Raw genomic sequence first — 18,334 nt, forward strand, 5'->3', positions numbered from 1 at the left:
CACTGTTCTCTCTCTCTCAGCCCCACCTCCCTCACAAGGGGCCTGTTTTGGGGAGAGGAAGGGAAGGTGATTGTAAGCTGTTTTGAGACGCCTTCGGGCAGAGGAAAGTGGGGTATAAAAACCCAACGCTTCTTTTTCCGCATGGTCTCAAGTTGAGGTTGAGAACAAGGTTGGTATCAGCACAGGGTGAGGTAGGGAAGCCTTCGGGAGCCAGGGTTTCTGGCAGGGGTGGAGGAGCTAGAAGACCCACTCCCCATGGGCAAGAGATGGGGTTGCCAATCCCCAGGTGGGGGCAGGGGATCCCCTGGTTTGGAGGCCCTCCCCCTGCTTCAGAGTCATCACAAAGTTGGAGGGGTAGGGAAATGTCTGCTGGGCACTCCATTATTCCCTATGGAGATCAATGGAGACGATAGAGAATTGATCTGTGGGTATCTGGGGCTCTGGGGGAGGGCCTGCTTTTTGAGGTAGAGGCACCAAATTTTCAGCATGGTATCCGATGCTTCTCCTCGAAACACTCTCCAAGTTTCAGACAGATTGGACCAGGGGGTCCAATTCTATGAGCCCCAAAAGAAGGTGCCCCTATCCTTCATTATTTCCAATGGAAGGAAGGCGTTGAAAAGGCACACAGCCCCTTTAAACGGGATGCCCAGAACTCCCTTCGGAGTTCAATTCTGCTTGTCACACCCTTGCTCCTGGCTCCACCCCCAATGTCTCCTGGCCTCACCCCAAACATCTCCTGGCCCCACCCCCAAAGTCTGGCTCCGCCCGCAAAGCCCCCGGATATTTCTTGAATTGGACTTGGCAGCCCCAGCGAGTGAGCCGAGGCAGGGCGGGTGTTTTGCTGGCCGCCCCTGTGCAGTTCCCTCCTCTCCGCAGCAAGCTGAAGAGCCTGGAGTACTTGGATCTGTCCAACAACAACCTGACCGAGGTGCCCCCGGGGCTGCCGCCCAACGTCGTGATCCTGCACTTGGGCCGGAACCGCCTGAGCGCACTCCCCCCTGAGCGCCTGAGCCGGGTGCGAGGCCTACAGTACCTCCTGCTGCAGAGCAACGCGCTGACCGCCTCGGGGGTGCACCCGGAGGCCTTCGCCCGCCTGCGCTCCCTGCACACCCTCCACCTCTACAACAACCGCCTGGAAAGCGTGCCGCCCGGCCTGCCCAAGCGCGTCCGCTCCTTGATGCTGCTGCACAACCGCATCGCCCACATCGGCCCGCAGGACTTCGCCGCCACCTACGCCTTGGCCGAGCTCAACCTGAGCTACAACCGCCTGTACAGCGCCCGCATCCACCGCCTGGCCTTCCGGAAGCTGCGGCGCCTGGAGAGCCTTGACCTCTCCGGCAACCAGCTGACCCTCCTGCCTGCCTGCCTGCCCGCCGGCCTGCAGGTCCTCAACCTCCAGAAGAACCAAGTCAACTCCCTGTCCCCGGAGCTGCTGGCCAACCTCACCGTGCTGAAGGAGCTGCACCTGGCCCACAACCGCCTGCGGATCGGCGGCATTTCCCCCGGCACCTGGCAGGAGCTGCAGGGGCTCAAGGTGAGGCTGGTGTCGGCATTGGGTTGGGTGGGGCCAGGGGGGGGGATTCTAGCAGGAGCTCCTTTGCATATTAGGCCACGCACCCCTACTGTAGCCAATCCTCCAAGAGCTTGCAAAAAAGAGCCTTGTAAGCTCTTGGAGGATTGGCTACATCGGAGGGTGTGGCCTGATATGTAAAGGAGCTCCTGCTAGAATCCCACCCCTGCTTGGGGCCTTCCGTTAAGAGTGTTCAGAAACTGCAGCTGTTGCAGAACGCAGTGGCAAGAGCTCCGTTCCGCAAGGCCTGTAAAACAGTACTGTTTCAATTTGCCCTTCAGCTGAATTATAGCATAATAGAAGAGTTGGAAGGGACCTCCAGGGTCAATCTAGTTCAACCCCCTGCACAATGCAGGAAACCCACAAAAACCTACTATACTCTTGTATAGTGCAGGAGGACGCCCAGCATCGCTGGATGTATTGACGTTCATATGAGCGCCAAAATTTTAATAAGAACATAAGAGAAGCCCTGTTGGATCAGGCCAATGGCCCATCCAGTCCAACACTGTGTCACACAATGGCCAAAAAACCAGGTGCCATCAGGATATAAGAATATAAGAGAAGCCATGCTGCATCAGGCCAATGGCCCATCCAGTCCAACACTCTGTGTCACATAAGAGAAGCCATATTGGATCAGGCCAGTAGCCCATCCAGCCCAACAGTCTGTGTCACATAAGAACATAAAAGAAACCATGTTAGATCAGGCCAATGGCCTATCCAGTCCAACACTCTGTCACACAGTGGCCAAAAAACCCAGGTGCCATCAGAACATAAGAACACTGGAGAAGCCATGTTGGATTAGGCCAATGGCCCATCCAGTCCAACACTCTGTGTCACACAGTGGCCAAAAAACCCAGGTGCCATCAGAACATAAGAGAAGCCATCTTGCATCAGGCCAACAGCCCATCCAGTCAACACTGTGTCACACAGTGGGCAAAAGATATATACACTGTGGCTCATAGCCACTGATGGACATCTGCTCCATATTTTTATCCAATCCCCTCTTGAAGCTGGCTATGCTTGTAGCCGCCACCACCTCCTGTGGCAGTGAGTTCCACATGTTAATCACCCTTTGGGTGAAGAAGGACTTCCTTTGATCCGTTTTAACCTGACTGCTCAGCAATTTCATCGAATGCCCAGGATTTCTTGTATTGTGAGAAAGGGAGAAAAGGACTTCTTTCTCTACTTTCTCCATCCCATGCATCATCTTGTAAACCTCTATCATGACATTTCTCCAAGCTAATGGTTTTCAGCTATTTCATGGTCATGGTCCACTTAATTGTCAAAACTCTCATGTTTATTCGTTGTTTTAGTCTTGATTGTTGTGCGCCTGATATCCCTGATGTAGCCAGTCCTCCAAGAGCTTCCAGGGCTCTTCTTACAGGGCCTACTGTCAGCTCCAGGGGGATTGGCTACCACAGGGGTGTGTGGCCTAATAGACAAAGGAGTTCCTGCTACAAAAAAAGCCCTGCACTTGTCTATATTCACTTAATGGATATCTATGGGCAGCACAGTGAGAAAAGTACAGTCGGCCCTGTACGAAGAACCTTGTGAGCTCTTGGGGACTGGTTACATCTGGGGTGTGTGGCTTAATATGCAAAGGAGCTCCTGCTAGAATTCCACCCCTGGGTGGGGCACCTGTTGGGGCTCACTGCCGCCAGTACCCCCTGCGCTTCCTGCTGCGTGCAGTGCCCAGCGCTGCTAGGAAAAAGGTGGGTTAGGGGAGATGTGTCCCCTACTCTGAGAGAGCCAGTTTGGTGTAGTGGTTAAGTGTGCGGACTCTTATCTGGGGGAACCTGGTTTGATTCCCCCCTCCTCCACTTGCACCTGCTGGAATGGCCTTGGGTCAGCCACAGCTCTCTTATCTGGGAGAACCGGGTTTGATTCCCCACTCCTCCACTTGCACCTGCTGGAATGGCCTTGGGTCAGCCACAGCTCTCTTATCTGGGAGAACCGGGTTTGATTCCCCACTCCTCCACTTGCAGCTGCTGGAATGGCCTTGGGTCAGCCAGAGCTCTGGCAGAGGTTGTCCTTGAAAGAACAGCTGCTGTGAGAGCCCTCTCAGCCCCACCCACCTCACAGGGTGTCTGTTATGGGGGAGGAAGGGAAAGTGATTGCAAGAGAGCCAGTTTGGTGTAGTGGTGAAGTGTGTGGACTCTTATCTGGGAGAACTGGGTTTGATTCCCTACTCCTCCTCTTGCACCTGCTAGCATGGCCTTGGGTCAGCCATAGCTCTTGCAGAGGTTGTCCTTGAAAGGGCAGTTGCTGTGAGAGCCCTCTCAGCCCTACCCGCCTCACAGGGTGTCTGTTGTGGGGGAGGAAGGGAAAGGAGATTGTGAGCCGCTCTGAGACTCTTCGGAGTGGAGGGCGGGATATAAATCCAATATCTTCATCTACCTCACAGGGTGTCTGTTGTGGGGGAGGAAGGGAAAGGAGATTGTGAGCCGCTCTGAGACTCTTCGGAGTGGAGGGCAGGATATAAATCCAATATCTTCATCTACCTCACAGGGTGTCTGTTGTGGGGGAGGAAGGGAAAGGAGATTGTGAGCCGCTCTGAGACTCTTCGGAGTGGAGGGCAGGATATAAATCCAATATCTTCATCTATCTCACAGGGTGTCTGTTGTGGGGGAGGAAGGTAAAGGAGATTGTGAGCCCCTCTGAGACTCTTCGGAGTGGAGGGCGGGATATAAATCCAATATCTTCATCTACCTCACAGGGTGTCTGTTGTGGAGGGGAGGAAGGGAAAGGAGATTGTGAGCCCCTCTGAGACTCTTTGGAGTGGATGGCGGGATATAAATCCAATATCTTCATCTACCTCACAGGGTGTCTGTTGTGGGGGAGGAAGGGAAAGGAGATTGTGAGCCACTCTGAGACTCTTCGGAGTGGAGGGCGGGATATAAATCCAATATCTTCATCTACCTCACAGGGTGTCTGTTGTGGAGGGGGGAAGGGAAAGGAGATTGTGAGCCGCTCTGAGACTCTTCGGAGTGGAGGGCGGGATATAAATCCAATATCTTCATCTACCTCACAGGGTGTCTGTTGTGGAGGGGAGGAAGGGAAAGGAGATTGTGAGCCGCTCTGAGACTCTTCGGAGTGGAGGGCGGGATATAAATCCAATATCTTCATCTACCTCACAGGGTGTCTCTTGTGGGGGAGGAAGGTAAAGGAGATTGTGAGCCGCTCTGAGACTCTTCGGAGTGCAGGGCGGGATATAAATCCAATGTCGTCTTCTTCTTCTTCTCTGCTGGCCTGAAGTGGCCAGCTGAGTCCTCAATGTTTGCCCGGTTTCCCTTTCCCAGCTGCTGGACCTGAGCTACAACGAACTGTCCTACGTCCCCCCGGACCTGCCGGAATCGCTTGAGTACCTCTACTTGCAGCACAACAGGATCACCGTCCTCACGGCCGAGGCCTTCCTCACAACGCCCAACATCCGTGTCGTTGCTCTGAGGTGAGGGATCTTCTGCAGACCGCTCGCTTCTGTGGCAGGGACAATGCATGCGTGGGGGGCGGGGGGACAGAGTTGTCAAGATGCAACCAATACTCCCTTCTAAACTGCGAAGTCTCGTGAGCAAAAATTGTACCCCGTGAGCTACTGGCATTAAAGCTGTGAGCGACCGATTTGGCTGCGGCACGAATTAAGTTGCTCAAAGTTGGAGAGCAAGTTTGGTGTAGTGGTTAAGTGTGCGGACTCTTATCTGGGAGAACCGGGTTTGATTCCCCACTCCTCCACTTGCACCTGCTAGCATGGCCTTGGGTCAGCCAGAGCTCTCCTATCTGGGAGAACCGGGTTTGATTCCCTACTCCTCCACTTGCACCTGCTGGAATGGCCTTGGGTCAGCCAGAGCTCTGGCAGAGGTTGTCCTTGAAATGGCAGCTGCTGGGAGAGCCCTCTCCAGCCCCACCCACCTCACAGGGTGTCTGTTGTGGGGGAGGAAGGTAAAGGAGATTGTGAGCCACTCTGAGACTCTGTCCTTGAAAGGGCAGCTGCTGTGAGAGTCCTCTCCAGCCCCACCCACCTCACAAGGTGTCTGTTGTGGGGGAGGAAGGGAAAGGAGATTGTGAGCTGCTCTGAGACTCTTCAGAGTGGAGGGCGGGATATAAATCCAATATCTTCATCTACCTCACAGGGTTTCTGTTGTTGGGGGGGGAGAAGGGAAAGGAGATTGTGAGCTGCTCTGAGACTCTTCAGAGTGGAGGGCGGGATATAAATCCAATATCTTCATCTACCTCACAGGGTGTCTGTTGTGGGGGAGGGGAAGGTAAAGGAGATTGTGAGCCGCTCTGAGACTCTTCGGAGTGGAGGGCGGGATATAAATCCAATATCTTCATCTACCTCACAGGGTGTGTGTTGTGGGGGAGGGGAAGGTAAAGGAGATTGTGAGCCGCTCTGAGACTCTTCAGAGTGGAGGGCGGGATATAAATCCAATATCATCTTCTTCTTCTTCAAAGCGTGTGAGCCTGAGGCTAAAAAACTGTGAGCTCACACTAACTCAGCTCAGAGGGAGCACTAGACTCTCAACTGAATTACTGCAACTCCACAGGGCAGGGGTGCGGAACTCATCTGTTGTGAGGGCCAGATCGGACATAAATGAGACCTTGTTGGGCCGGACCATGTGTGTAATGCCAGATAATGGAGGTACACTTTATAAAGGACGCAGAGAAACACAATTAAAGCATGCTGAAAGTATTAGCCCCCGTGGCGCAGAGTGGTAAAGCAGCAGTACCGCAGTACTGTGGTCTGAACTCTCTGCTCACAACCTGAGTTCGATTCTGGCGGAAGCTGGATTCAGGTAGCCGGCCCAAGGTTGACTCAGCCTTCCATTCTTCCGACCAACACACCTGCGGGACTGTCTCCTTCCATATATGCCCAGGAGGTTGTTACGTTCGGCCTCCCAACATCTGTTGGGTGTCCTCGGCCCAAGAGGCGCCCGCCTCGCCTCGGGCCAGGGCCTTATTTAGCGCTGGGCAAAAATATTTGGGTAAAGTCCCATGGCGCAGAGTGGTAAGGCTGCAGTACTGCAGTCCTAAGCTCTGCTCACGACCTGAGTTCGATCCCGGCGGAAGCTGGATTCAGGTAGCCGGCTCAAGGTTGACTCAGCCTTCCATCCTTCTGAGGTCAGTCAAATGAGTCCCCAGCTTGCTGGGGGGGAAGTGTAGAGGACTGGGGAAGGCAATGGCAAACCACCCCGTAAAAAGTCTGCCATGAAAATGTTGCGAAAGCAACCTCACCCCAGAGTCGGAAAAAACAGGTTGCTTACCTGTAACTTATGATCTTCGAGTGGTCATCTGTGCAGTCACACACATGGGTTTTCCCGCTGGAACGAACCCGACCTCGGAGAATTCAAAGCTAGCCTTAGGCGTTATTTTTGGCGCGCACTTCCTCCCGCCCTGGGGAGCAGGCATCCACTGCGCATGCCTGGAGCGGGGGGAAGGCGCTCCACCCACCAGTTTCTTTCCAGCCGCTGTTAAGTGCAAGATAGTCTGAGAAATGTAGAATCGCATAAACAGCAGCGGGGACGGATGGGTGGGCGTGTGTGACTGCACAGATGACCACTCGAAGATCATAAGTTACAGGTAAGCAACCTGTTTATCTTCTTCGTGGTCTCTGTGCAGTCCCACACATGGGTGACTGATAAGCTAACCTGCACGGAGGTGGGTGCTGTTTCTGAAAGAGAAATTTCAGAAGTTAGGTTATACATAACAGATGAGTAAAAGGTACTCCCACTCACCATTGGAGAGCATGGCATCTCAGTTGAAAATGGAGCGGAGTACGGCTTGCCCGAAGGAAGAATCTCGCCGTGCATGAATGTCCATAGCATAATGCGTGGCGAAGGTGGACGATGAAGACCACACTGCTGCTGCACAGATGTCTTCAACGGGTATGCCCCTCGCAAAGGCGGAGGATGTGGCTAGTGCCCTAGTAGAGTGACCCCTTAGAGGTTCTGGAGCTGGTTGTTTAGCTAACTTGTAACAAAGTGATATAGCTTCAACCAGCCACTTAGACAGTCTCTGTATAGAGAGTTTCTGTCCCTTCTTGTGGGTTCCGTAGGAAACGAACAATGCAGTATCTTTACGGAATGCAGCAGTCCTGTCCAAATAGAAGGCAAGGGCTCGACGCACGTCGAGGTTATGGAGAGATTTCTGTCCCGAGTCCGAGGGGTGTTGAAAAAAGGATGGTAAAGTGGTTACACTTTGGAGGTGGAAGGGTGACACCACTTTAGGTAAGAAGTTTGGGTCCGGCCTCAGAACCACTCTGTCGTGATGAAAGACAGTGTAGGGCGGATCAGATCGAAAAGCGCAAATGTCACTGGCCCTTTTAGCTGAGGTGAGTGCAACTAGCAGGGCTGTTTTCCACGATAAGAGGTGCATGGGGATAGACCCCATTGGTTCGAAGGGGGGCTTCATCAATTGACTGAGCACGACAGATAAACTCCATGTAGGGCAGAATTGCCTCGTCGGCGGTTTAAGGTGGAGAATTCCCTTCAAGAAGGATTTCGTAACAGGATGTGCGAATACTGTGCGGCCCTCTATGCTCTGGTGGAAGGCGGAAATGGCGGCCAGATGCACCTTAAGTGAGGAGTAAGTGAGGCCAGATTCCGAAAGAGAGACGGTGTAAGTAAGGATCTGCGAGATGGAGGAGGACGCAGGGTGGAAATTATTGCGCATGGCATATTGAGTAAAGCGTTTCCATTTGGCAGTGTAGGGATTTCCTAGTAGAAGGCTTCCTGGCGTTCAGAAGGATGTGTCTGACATCGTCAGGAAAACCTAAAAACTGATCCTCCAAGCTGTCAATTTGAGGACTGAAGGATTGTGGTGTAGGACCCTGCCCTTCTGTTGTGACAGAAGATCCTGTACCGGCGGGAAGCAGTGATAAGTCCTGTTGGATAGGAGGAGTAGAGTGGTAAACCACGCCTGGCGCGGCCACCAAGGAGTGATTAAGACACAGTTCGTGTGGTCCAGCTGCAATTTCTGAATTGTCCTTGTTATGAGCGGGATCGGTGGAAAAAGGAAATTAAGTGGGCCATTCCACATTTGTAGGAACGCATCCCCTGGTGACAGGGAGGATGGGGGTCCTCTCATGTAGAAAATTTCGCATTGAGCGTTGTCCGGGGACGCAAAGACATCTATGGTTGGGACACCAAACTAGTGAAGACAGGGAGGAGATACTTCCTGTTGATAGACCATTCGTGATCGTTCACTGTCATCCTGCTCAAAGTATCTGCTTGCGTATTCTGCACTCCTGGTAGGTGCACTGCAGTCAGATGGATTTTGTGAGCGATGCTCCAATGCCACAAGCGTAGTGCCATCTTGCAGAGACGGGAGGACGCGGTCCCTCCTTGCCGATTGATATAAAACACAGTCGCCACATTGTCCGATGCTATTTGTATGTGGCGACCGTGCAGAGATGGCAGGAAGGATTTCAGTGACCTGTGAACAGCAAGGAGCTCGAGACAATTGATATGCAGGAGCTTTTCGTTCGCCGTCCACTGACCTTGGGCCATCAGAGAATCGAGGTGAGCTCCCACCCCCACCTCGACGCATCTGTGGTGACAACAGTTGAAGGTGATTGTTTCAGGAATGGCATTCCTTGTAGAAGATTGTGCTGGCCTGTCCACCACTGTAGGGATGGCAGAATGTGGTTGGAACTGAAAGTAGCGTCGTTGTGATTGGCGCTGTGGGTGAAAGGTTTTTGACGAACCACAGTTGAAGAGGTCGCATGTGGAGCCGAGCATACGAGAGAACAGCGGTTGTTGCTGCCATCAGACCCAACATGCGCTGAAACACGAGAGCTGTTTGCGTCGGATGGGAGATTATACTGTTGGCCAGGGTTTGGATAGTCGTGACCCTGTCCATGGGTAAGTATGCCATATGGTCTGTGGTGGATAGATATGCCCCGATGAATTGTATTGTCTGCGAGGGGGAGAGTTGAGACTTTTGGTGGTTGACCTGCAACCCTAGGGTAGTGAGGAGATGCAGTGTTATTTGAAACGTGTCCTTGAGCTGCTCTTCCGAGCTCCCACCATCAACCAATCGTCTATATAGGGGTAAAGGGCTATGCCCCGCTGACGGAGGAACGCTGCTACCACTGCCATACATTTTGTGAAGACCCTTGGTGCGGTTGATAGGCCGAAGGGGAGTGCCCTGAATTGGTAGTGGGCATCCCCTATGGCGAACCTCAGGAATCTTCTGTGGCAGCTGCTGATGGTGATATGGAAGTACGCGTCCTGCAGGTCTATCAGGGCCATCCACGCGTCCTTGGGAATGAGTGGCAGTGTGGACTGTAGGGTAATCATACGGAATTTTGTGGGGCGTATGTATTTGTTTAGTCTGCGTAAGTCCAGGATTGGGCGCTGGGCCCCGTCTCTCCTTCGGTACCAGAAAGTACCGGAGTAAAACCCCGTGCGATGGTATTGGGGGGGGATTGGCTCTATGGCCTGTTTGGCCAGAAGGATGTTGATTTCGTCTTTTATGAGCCTGTGAGGGGGGCGTTACGAGGAATGCGAGTTCTTTGGTTGTGAGGTGAACTCTATGAAGTAACCGTTCTTTACAATTTGCAGAACCCAAGAGTCCGTTGTTATGGACTGCCAGGTCGATAGGAAGGGGAGGAGTCTGGGAGTGGAGGAGGTGAAGTCAAAGAGGACTGCTTGTTTGGAGGAGTGGTCTTTTTGGGAGCTTGCGGTCTTTGGCGTTGTTGAAAGGGTTGCTTCGCAGGGGGTGCCCTTCTTCTCCAGTAATCAGATTGCTTAGGAGATCTGGTGCGCTTGTAAAAGGGGGTCCTCCAAGGTCTCTGCCTGTTACCCTGAGGTTGCTGTTGGTTACCCCCAGTCGTTTCGCTCTTTTCCTACTGTCATCCACGGTGGTAAGGATGTCGTCCGTGGTGGCATTAAACAGGCCCTGCCCATCAAATGGGAGATCTTCTATTTTATACTTAATGTCCTGTTGTAAGGAGGACGAGCGAAGCCAGGCGTGTCTCCTGAGAGCTATTGCAGTTGCCATTGATCTGGATGTGCATCCGACTGAGTGGCGAACAGTGTTAATCTGTTGCTTGCTAAGACGATTGAGCTCTCTTAGCAGTTTGGTGGCTTGTCGTTGTGATGTTTCAGGTAACGATGGTACCAGAGCGGTGAGCTGTGTAGCAATGTTGTGTGCATATGCCGCAAAATGAGCCATATAATTATTGATTTTACTGATGCTGTGGAGATCGAATAAAGTTTTCTCCCCAGTGTATCTAGTTTACGCCCCTCTTTCTCCGGTGGTACAGGGTGGCGTGTTTGCTTAGTTTTTGACGACGAATGCACAATCATAGAGTTAGGCGCTGGATGGTTAAACAAAAATTTTGACTCCGGGGCGTGAATTTTGTACAGTGACTCGACACGTTTGGATGTTGGTGTATAGAGGCTGGCTTATCCCAGGCCTCTTTGAGGGCCTCTAAGTGGACTGGAAGCATGGGCAATGATGAAGTAGCAGGTAGGTCTGCATTGATCAAATCGTGGACGACATCGGTAACCTTGGGAAGGTCGGTGGTTAACTTAATGTTCAAAGTTGTGGCCATGTCGGTTATGAGGTCCAAATAGGACTTGGCCCCTTCTGAGGGAGAGAGATCTGCAGGCTTGACTATGTCAGAGGCTGGGGAGGCCGGCTGAGATAAGGACTGTGAAGAGTCTGAAGCCTCAAGGTCTGACTCGTCTTCGTCCCGTGGATCTCGGGATCCGGTGGTAAGGGCGGTTTAGTTAGCTTAGATGTTGATGTAGGAGAGACTGGAACTCGATGGCGAGGCGATACCGCATGTTCGGAGCGAGATGACAGGTGTCGTTGGTACCGTGCTGGACTTTGTTGTTGTTGGTACCGTGCTGGACTCTGCTGTTGTTGGTACCGTGCTGGACTTTGCTGCTGTTGGTACCGTGCTTGACTTTGCTGTTGTTGGTACTGTGTTGGGCTGTGCTGTTGTTGGTACCGTGCTGAATCCTGTGGTTGGTACCGGCCCAATTCCTTCTGCTGCTGGTACCGTGCCGGGTCTTGTTGTTGGTACCTAGACGAGTCGTGTCGTTGATACCGGCCGTGGTACCCTTCTCGATGTCCCACATCCTGGTGCCGTGAGTCACGGTGTCTACGGGTGCGGTAGGATTCTATAGAAGGGGATCTTGACGGTGTATAGCGCGGATAGGAGCAGCGGGATGGAGAGCGTGATCTGCTATAGTACCGACTCCCCTCGTCTCTACTGAGGGATCGCTCACGGTATCGTGTGGTCTTCTCCCGGTATGGGATGTCTGGTACCGGTGCTTCATTCTAGGGGACGCCAGATGTCTGTCCCTAGAGAGTGATCTTCCGTGACGTCTATCGGGTGCGTGGTCTCGATGGCGTGGAGAGTCGAAGCGAAGTGGAGACACCATAGCGTCCTTGTAGGTACGAGGGACAGTAACGTCCCGGAGGAGTCAAGGTCGAGCTGTTTTTGCAGTTGCTGTTGCTGTAGAGCTTTTTGCTGCTGCAGTTGCTGTTGCTGAAGAAGCTGTGAAGATGGCTGTGTAGGTTCCTTCGCCAAGAGGTCCTCCGGCAGGAATTCCTGTATTGAAGGCGAACGAGAGCCAATTCGGATGACCTCGGATTCGATAGCATCTACCGGAGTCAGGACTGGAGGCGGTGTTGGAGCCGTGAGCACTCGGAGTGAAGAGACCGCTAAGGCGGCTTTCGCATCCGAAGCTGACTGGTGAGGAAGATTTCTCTTTTCCCGTCGAGTCACCATGTTGTTTCTTGGATTCATGGTGCTTCTTCGGGTGTTTTGAGGGCTTAAGCTTCCTGGGAGTCATAGCCACAGAAGCTGCCTGGACCGTACCGACCCCCTGTGGAGATTTCTGCGGATCAGAAGACTGAGACATAGCTGGGCGCAGAGATTGGGTCAGTAGGTGACTATTCAGTCTAGCGGCGCGGTTCTTTTTAGCTTGTTTGCCGAACTGGGCACAGTGAGCACAAGCGTCAATCCTGTGGGTGTCGCCCAGGCAAATTAGGCACAAAGCGTGGCCGTCTGAGGAGGGGATCTTAGTCCCACAGCGAATACACTTTTTAAAAGTGATTTTAAGTACTTTTCCTTCCATACGCCCGGGGGGAGGGGGGGGAGGGAGGAAAAGGGGAGAGATAAAGGAAACAGGAGGATATAACAAGAATTTTTTTTTTTTTTTTTTTTTTTTTATACTATACCAGACAGAAGTAAACGTGGGGAAAAATGAAGGAAGACGTTAGCGGTAACGGAGAAAAGACAGTTGAGGAGGCTAGTTGAGAGGAGACGCAACGAGGAAGGACTATCCCGGGCGGCGGTCGGAAAGAAACTGGTGGGTGGAGCGCCTTCCCCCCGCTCCAGGCATGCGCAGTGGATGCCTGCTCCCCAGGGCGGGAGGAAGTGCGCGCCAAAAATAACGCCTAAGGCTAGCTTTGAATTCTCCGAGGTCGGGTTCGTTCCAGCGGGAAAACCCATGTGTGGGACTGCACAGAGACCACGAAGAAGATCGACTGGTGCTTGCACAGGGGGACCTTGCCTTTCACAGTATTAGCACTTTTGCAATATTGTGGTCAGTTTCAAAAGCATGTTCTCTCCCTCCCCCACTCCCTCCCCAGGGAAGGAGCCTCAGCCAATGGGGGAAACAGAGGCTTTGCTCTGTAGCTCTGCCGTGCGATTGAGCAAGCCTGTCAAAGCAAACTGTGACACATTTTTTGTCTTCGTAGGCTCCAGAGCAAGCCGATTGATGCAGCAGCTCACAACTTGCCAGCAGCTCACAAAATAGTATTTTGCTCACAAGACTCCACAGCTTAGGGGGGAGCGTCGGTACCTGCATGTAAATTTTGGAATATTCCCCTTTTAAAGGCACATAAGCAGGGCATCGCACCATTATTACAGTAGCGAAACTGAGCTGAATGTTAAGATCGGCTGCTGGGAGATGCAATTTTAAAAGACGCCAAGGCGGGCACAACAACAACAAAAAGCGCCTTCTGCCCTGAACGAGCAAGCTGAGAAGCAACCGCAAGGCTCTGGCGGGTTGCGATCTTCCTTGAGAAAAGCCTGCTCTAGTTAGATATGCATGGAATGGCACCGAAAGGAATTCAGCCCAATGCATTCGGATGAAATCCACAGCTGGCCTCCAGTCAAAATTCCAGGAGCCGTAAAGAGAAAGAAACTTCCTTCCCCCTTTTGTCTTTGCAAACAAAAGCTGGCCCCGTTTTGCAGACAAGCCCTCCTTCTCTTTCCTAGATCCAATCGTTTGCTGGCAGCCAACGTGTCTGCGGAGGCCTTTGCGGACCTGAAGCACTTGGAGGTGGTGGACACAACAGGGAACCCGGAGCCTATAATAATCCCTTTCTTGCAAGCCGGTCGCTGGGTCCGTCCCCAGGCGGGCACCTAGGAAGGGGGTCGCAGAGCAGGTGAGGCTATGAGCCTGCAGGGCGGGGGGGGGGGGGGCGCTAAAGAGGGAGGAAGATGGCAGCTCACACAAGGATCATCCAGGTCTCCAGCTTTTGTTGGGATTGGGGCCCTAAGGCTGAAAACAACAATGAGTAGCTGGAGGCCCAGTCACACCCAATAGTTGCATCACTGTCCGCTTGACTGAGGTGGTCAAGGAATTCCATGTTTGGACATCAGAAGAACGTCAGAAGAGCCCTGCTGGGTCAGACCAGGGAGGGTCTATCTAGTCCAGCCTCCTGTCACACAGTGGCCAACCAGTTCCTCTGGAGGGCCAACAACAGGGCAGAGAGGCCAAGGCCTTCCCCTGAGAAGAACGTCAGAAGAGCCCTGCTGGGTCAGACCAGGGAGGGTCTATCTAGTCCAGCCTCCTGTCACACAGTGGCCAACCAGTTCCTCTGGAGGGCCAACAACAGGGCAGAGAGGCCGAGGTCTTCCCCTGAGAAGAGCATTAGAAGAGCCCTGCTGAATCAGACCAGCGAGGGTCCATCTAGTCCAACCTCCTGTCTCACACAGTGGCCAACCATTTCCTTTGGAGGGCTAACAACAGGGCAGAGAGGCCAAGGCCTTCCCCTGAGAAGAACATCAGAAGAGCCCTGCTGGATCAGACCAGGGAGGGTCCATCTAGTCCACTATCCTGTCTCAGTGGCCACCCAGTCCCTCTGGAGGGTCAACACCAGTGCAGAGGCCGAGGCCTTCCCCTGACATTGCCTCCTGGCACAGGTATCCAGAGGCTAACTTCCCTTTGAGCCAGACATTCCCTTGAGTCAATCCTGACCTCTGGAGGCCCAGTTTGCGGCGTTGTGGATAGAGGTGGCCTCTGTCCCCCCGCTAGCACCTTTCCCCAATCCGACACAGCCCCAGGAGGGCTGCTATTTGCCCCCCTTTGCTATGTGCCTGGAAATCAAATCCCAAGGTGGAATTCCCAGATGGCCCACGTTTGAAGACTTGAAGGAGAGCAAATCTCTGCGTTGAGCTGAACATACTTTTGGGAAGTAGTGTGTGCGAAAGAGATCTTGGGATACTAGTGGACTGTAAACTAAGTATGAGCAGTCACTGTGATGCTGCGGCAAAAAAGGCCAATTCAATCCTGGGTTGTATCGAAAGGGCTATAGCATCAAAACCACAGGTCATAGCTCCGCTGTATACTGCCTTGGTCAGGCCACACCTGGAAGACTGTGCATTACTGGACAAAATTGAGTGGGTGCAGAGGAGGACAAGGACGATGTTCAAGCGCCTGGAGGAAGAACCCTCTGAGGAAAGGCTGAGGACCTTGGGAACATTCAGTCTGGAGAAGAGGAGACTCGGGGGGAGACAGGATTACTCTCTTTCAATATCTGAAAGGCTGTCATGTAGAGGAATGCAAGGAGCTGTTTCACTTGGCAGCTGAGGATAGGGACCCGAAGCAATGGTCTCAAACTACAAGCAGAAAAGTAGTCTGGATATTGGGGGGGGGGGGGGGGTGTTCTGGCCAGAGTAGTGCTTAGGGAATGTGGTGAGCTCCCCTTCATCAGTAATCTTCAAAACTGTGGCCAAGTGCAAAGTAATGCACATTGGGGCCAAGAATCCCAGCTACAAATACAAAGTTGATGGGGTGTGAACTGGCAGAGACTGACCATGAGAGAGATCTTGGGGTCGTGGTAGATAATTCACTGAAAATGTCAAGACAGTGTGCGTTTGCAATAAAAAAGGCCAATGCCATGCTGGGAATTATTAGGAAGGGAATTGAAAACAAATCAGCCAGTATCATAATGCCCCTGTATAAATGGATGGTGCGGTCTCATTTGGAGTACTATGTGCAGTTCTGGTCGCCTCACCTCAAAAAGGATATTATAGCATTGGAGAAAGTTCAGAAAAGGGCAACTAGAATGATTAAAGGGCTGGAACACCTTCCCTATGAAGAAAGGTTGAAATGCTTAGGGCTCTTTAGCTTGGAGAAACGTCGACTGCGGGGTGACATAGAGGTTTACAAGATAATGCATGGGATGGAGAAAGTAGAGAAAGAAGTCCTTTTCTCCCTTTCTCACAATACAAGAACTCGTGGGCATTCGATGAAATTGCTGAGCAGACAGGTTAAAACGGATAAAAGGAAGTACTTCTTCACCCAAAGGGTGATTAACATGTGGAATTCACTGCCACAGGAGGTGGTGGCGTCCACAAGCATAGCCACCTTCAAGAAGGGGTTAGATAAAAATATGGAGCAGAGGTCCATCAGTGGCTATTAGCCACAGTGTGTGTGTGTGTATTTTGGCTGCTGTGTGACACAGAATGTTGGACTGGATGGGCCATTGGCCTGATCTAACATGGCTTCTCTTATGTTCTTAAAACCCGGCTGGATGATAAATTTGTTGGAGATGCTTTAGGCCAGGAGTGGCCAAACTTGCGTAATGTAAGAGCCACCTAGAACAGGGGTGGCCAACGGTAGCTCTCCAGATGTTTTTTGCCTACAACTCCCATCAGCCCCAGCCAGCATGGCCAATGGCTGGGGCTGATGGGAGTTGTAGGCAAAAAAAACGTCTGGAGAGCTACCGTTGGCCACCCCGACCTAGAATACATGTCAGATGTTTGAGAGCCACAAGACATGAGCATCAGATGTTTGAGAGCTGAAAAACAAGACTGAGGGATGCTGGCTCAGTTGGTAAGCAGAAGGTCCCAGGTTCAATCCCCAGCATCTCCAACGAAAAAGGGTCCAGGCAAGGAGGCATGAAAAACCTCTGCTTGAGACCCTGGAGAGCCGCTGCCAGTCTGAGTAGACAATACTGACTTTGATGGACCCGAGGGTCTGATTCAGTAGAAGGCAGCTTCATATGTTCATATAGGAAGGAAGGAAGGAATGGTGGCTGAGTGGTAGAGCATCTGCTTGGTAAGCAAGGTCCCAGGTTCAATCCCCAGCATCTCCAACTAAAAAGGGTCCAGGCAAGTAGGTGTGAAAAGCATCAGCTTGAGACCCTGGAGAGCCACTGCCAGTCTGAGTAGACAGTACTGATTTGGGGAGGGACAGTGGCTCAGTGGCAGAGCATCTGCTTGGTAAGCAGCAGGTCCCAGGTTCAATCCCCGGCATCTCTAACTAAAAAGAGTCCAGAGAAATAGGGATGAAAAACCTCAGCTGGAGACCCTGGGGAGCTGCTGCCAGTCTGAGTAGACAAGACTGATTTGGGAAGGGACAGTGGCTCAGTGGTAGAGCATCTGCTGGGTTTGCAGAAGGTCCCAGGTTCAATCCCCGGCATCTCCAACTAAAAAGGGTCCAGAGAAATAGGGATGAAAAACCTCAGCTTGAGACCCTGGAGAGCAGGGGAGGGACAGTGGCTCAGTGGCAGAGCATCTGCTGGGTAAGCAGAAGGTCCCAGGTTCAGTCTCTGGCATCTCCAATGAAAAAAGGGTCCAGGCAAGTAGGCGTGAAAAACCTCAGCTTGAGACCCTGGAGAGCCGCTGCCAGTCTGAGTAGACAATACTGACTTTGATGGACCAAAGAGGGTCCAATTCAGTAGAAGGCAGTTTCATATGGGAAGGAGGGAGGGAAGGAAGGAAAAGGAAGGGAGGAAAGGAAGGAATGAAGGAAGAAGGGAGGGAGGGAAGCAAATAGATAGGGTAGAAGGGAGCAGTGAAAAGAAAGCAACTTTAATTTTAATTGCCATTTTCCAAGTGATTTGAAGAGACCGATGCCTTCTCCAAGGCAGCCGATGGGGTGGGGGTGGGGGCTTTGAGAGCCCCATAAGATGTGTGAAAGAGTCACATGTGGCTGATCCTGCGTGAAGCAGTGGGTTGGACTAGGTGGTCTGTATGGCCTCTTCCAACTCTCTGATTCTCTGGCAACAGTGCCGCTCCCAGCCGTCTCTCTTCCTCCCGCAGGTTGCCGTCTTGGGCTCCCTCGGTGCCCCGCTGCTTCCTCTGGCCTCTCCCACCATGATGGCGTCAGGAGCCTGCTGCCTGTCGGAAGGATCTGCCCTGAACACTCCAGCTGCCCAGAACGGGGCTCAGCTGCTGCCCTTTTGTTTGAGAAACCAAGAGATGGAGGGCGAAGGCGGCGGCAGGAGAGAAGAGGGCCCCAAGCCCAGCTGCTCCTGGATTTTAACTGTTGGTGGGTCTCTGCCTGCTTGCTTTGGGGTAGGCAGCCTGAAACCGGCATCACCATGAACTGGGGCTTCAGGAGTATTTGGAGGTCAGCAGTGGGTCCCTATATCCTGGCCTGCCCCTTCATCAGACGCTTCGTTCTCTGCCACTCGCACCCCGTGGAGTAGATTTCTAGTTCCGCCCGGAGTGGGAGCACGTCGGCGAAGCTGTCCATCCCTATCCGGTAACGAATCGCTACCTAAACTAGA

General features: G+C 52.6%; 1 protein-coding gene across 1 annotated transcript in view; it reads left to right on the forward strand.

Annotated features, from left to right (window-relative positions):
• Window positions 1-17,914, forward strand: part of PODNL1 (podocan like 1) — a 32,969-nt gene extending 15,055 nt beyond the window's left edge. The window contains 4 exon segments of the mRNA XM_060253131.1: window positions 877-1,534; window positions 4,870-5,018; window positions 13,809-13,978; window positions 17,865-17,914. Coding sequence (XP_060109114.1) covers window positions 877-1,534; window positions 4,870-5,018; window positions 13,809-13,959 — 958 coding nt within the window. The 3' untranslated portion in view covers window positions 13,960-13,978; window positions 17,865-17,914.
• The last annotated feature ends 420 nt before the right edge of the window (window positions 17,915-18,334 follow it).

The sequence above is a fragment of the Heteronotia binoei genome, chromosome 13 (genome assembly GCF_032191835.1).
Source record: "Heteronotia binoei isolate CCM8104 ecotype False Entrance Well chromosome 13, APGP_CSIRO_Hbin_v1, whole genome shotgun sequence".
NCBI classification, from domain to species: Eukaryota; Metazoa; Chordata; class Lepidosauria; order Squamata; family Gekkonidae; genus Heteronotia; species Heteronotia binoei.